This window comes from Acanthisitta chloris, unplaced genomic scaffold, assembly GCF_000695815.1.
Source record: "Acanthisitta chloris isolate BGI_N310 unplaced genomic scaffold, ASM69581v1 scaffold18130, whole genome shotgun sequence".
NCBI lineage: Eukaryota > Metazoa > Chordata > Aves > Passeriformes > Acanthisittidae > Acanthisitta > Acanthisitta chloris.
In genome coordinates, this window is record NW_008651283.1 from 4,461 (window position 1) to 6,713 (window position 2,253).

General features: G+C 53.9%; 1 protein-coding gene across 1 annotated transcript in view; it reads right to left on the reverse strand.

Annotated features, from left to right (window-relative positions):
- Positions 1-1,704: 1,704 nt before the first annotated feature.
- The window catches only part of SF3A3 (splicing factor 3a, subunit 3, 60kDa), a gene marked incomplete at its 5' end in the record, with an annotated part of 5,252 nt that continues 4,703 nt past the window's right edge, over positions 1,705-2,253 (reverse strand). Inside the window, 2 exons of the mRNA XM_009072652.1 lie at positions 1,705-1,782; positions 2,085-2,140. Of these exons, the coding sequence (XP_009070900.1) occupies positions 1,705-1,782; positions 2,085-2,140 (134 nt within the window). The remainder of the gene's footprint in view (positions 1,783-2,084; positions 2,141-2,253) is intronic.

Genomic DNA, 2,253 nt, shown 5'->3' on the forward strand with positions numbered 1-2,253 from the left:
CCATCCCCATGGCAGCTGCACGTGGTCCTGGCGGGAGAAGGCATGTCCAGAGCTGCCCCCGAAGCACACAACAGACAGCCCGGTACAGGTCTGTACTCTGTCCAGTGCTCAGCCCCAGAATGACCAGTCACTCCCTCCCAGGACTCCCCAGCCCCACAGGAGCCCCCGGGAGCCGCGTGCGCCGTAGGTGTGGTGACAGCCCTCTCTGGGGCCTGCAGGCAGCACAGTGCTCTGGGAGCAGGACAGGGTGACTCACTGGCACCTGCCACCATGCAGCAGTTGGCTGATGCTGCTGCAAGCAAGATGTGACCTGACTCTCCATTGTAGAAATCTCCACTTTCACTCCACATCTTTGCCTGTTTTGCTAAGGCAACAGTGGAGATGTGACTCCAAACAGGCGCTGAGGCCAAGTTCTCCAAGGAGAACCTCCTCTCCTGTTTTGCAATTTAGGCTGTCACCATTCCCCCAGGACCTGGGGTGGCTAAAGCTCACACAGCAATCTCTGAGGTCATTTGCTCAGAGTGACAGAGGCAAGGCCAGCTGGCACCTCTTACCTTCCAAACCAGGGCAGCCACCACCCAGACCAGGTGTGGACAACCTTACTGAGCCCAGCTCCTGGGCAGGTGAGGAACTAACACCCACCTGTCACAGCCTCATCCCAGGTGAACAACCTTCCCCCTGGGCAGGGAAGGAGCCCGCAGCATTGACTCACCTGCCCTCGTTCCTGGAGCCCCAGCACAGCCACAGCCGCCGCTGGAGCACCTCCGAGCAGGTGCTGCGGCACCAGCCCCGCCCCTGCCAGCCACCACCCAGGGGAAGTGTCCCCTGCGGCTCCATGGCAGCAGAAACACAAACGGCCCTGCACAGCAACAGAGACAGGGCTTGTGAGATATCACTGGAGCCTCCCCCTGCCACCTGTGATCCACGTGGCCTCTGCACAGTGCACCTGCAGTTCCTGAGGGGCCGTGAATCCATGGGCTATGTACAGACATCTCCGAGTGCTGGAGGCAGAGGATGCTCCTTAAGTCTTAGCAGTCACCTCTAAACACACTACCTGTTCCCATCTCCATCCTCCTGCTCCAAAGGAGCTGCACAAGAACCTACCAGGTTCTTCAAGCCAACACAGCAGTGCCAGTTACCACACACTGTCCCCACAGGCCAACATCAATCAAGCTCACTCGGCAATTCCCTGACAAAAACCCAGGGGCCAAAGCTCCCCAGTGAGTCAGACCAGAGATAAAAGCAGCCCTGTAAGCCAAGTGAATTTGTTTTGCAAAGGAGCCCAAAGAAAACCATATGCTCACAGCAAGATCTAGAACTGGTACACAGTGTCCACGTCCCTGTGCTTAACAAAGGGTCAACCCTCACCATAACCATGGAAATGAGAGGAGGAATTGTTTCTGACAGCTTTAACTGTGTAAAAACCATTTTAAACACACTGTAATCAAACCTCTTCCTTACAGCATATGAAAGGAGACAAGTCTTGCCACTTCCTAAATTAAAATGGATTTATTTTTCAAGGTATTTTTTGCTATAAAACAATGTCACAACTCTGCTTTTCACAAGGGGCTTACTAGAAAGTGGCTCTATAAAGAATCCTTGAAATTATATTCATGCACATACAAAATGCAGTGACTGAAGAAGTCAGAGCTGCTGCCACATCCACTGGCTGGGCAGATGTGTGTGATCCTTCTCCTGGGACAGCTACAGCAGCCCTTGGCGCTTCAGGTCTTCGTAGGTCTTCTTATTCACCACGTTTCCACTGGAGTCCTCGTACTCCTCCTGGAATGGAACCAGCAGTTTAGAGGCACTGGCCTCAGGCTGTGCTGCAGCATTCCGATTTCAGCTCCAGCAGCAGCACTGAAGGCAGGCAGCAGACCTGCCAGCAGGTCCTGGGAGAACAGCTCGTCTAGAGCCAGAGTATTGCAGACTGTACCACAGGTTGTATTTCCCACCCTTGCCCTGCAGACTGTTGGAAAATAGATTGCGACAGAAGTGGAGGGAAAGGCACCAGTCTAAGCAAGGACACTGCTCACCCCTGGGGTCGGGAAGGCCCTGAGACACAGACACCTCTCACCACTCACCTCCGTGTCAGGCTGCCACCGCTCCGAAGCCTTCTGCTGCTTCAGCTTTGCCCACACTGCAAACACAAAGTCAGGCAGGCTCTGATGCCATTTGCCATGAAAGACTCGTTTTTAATCCAGTAACACACACATTAAGGTTTTTTTCTCCTTCCCTTAAAACAGTGTCACT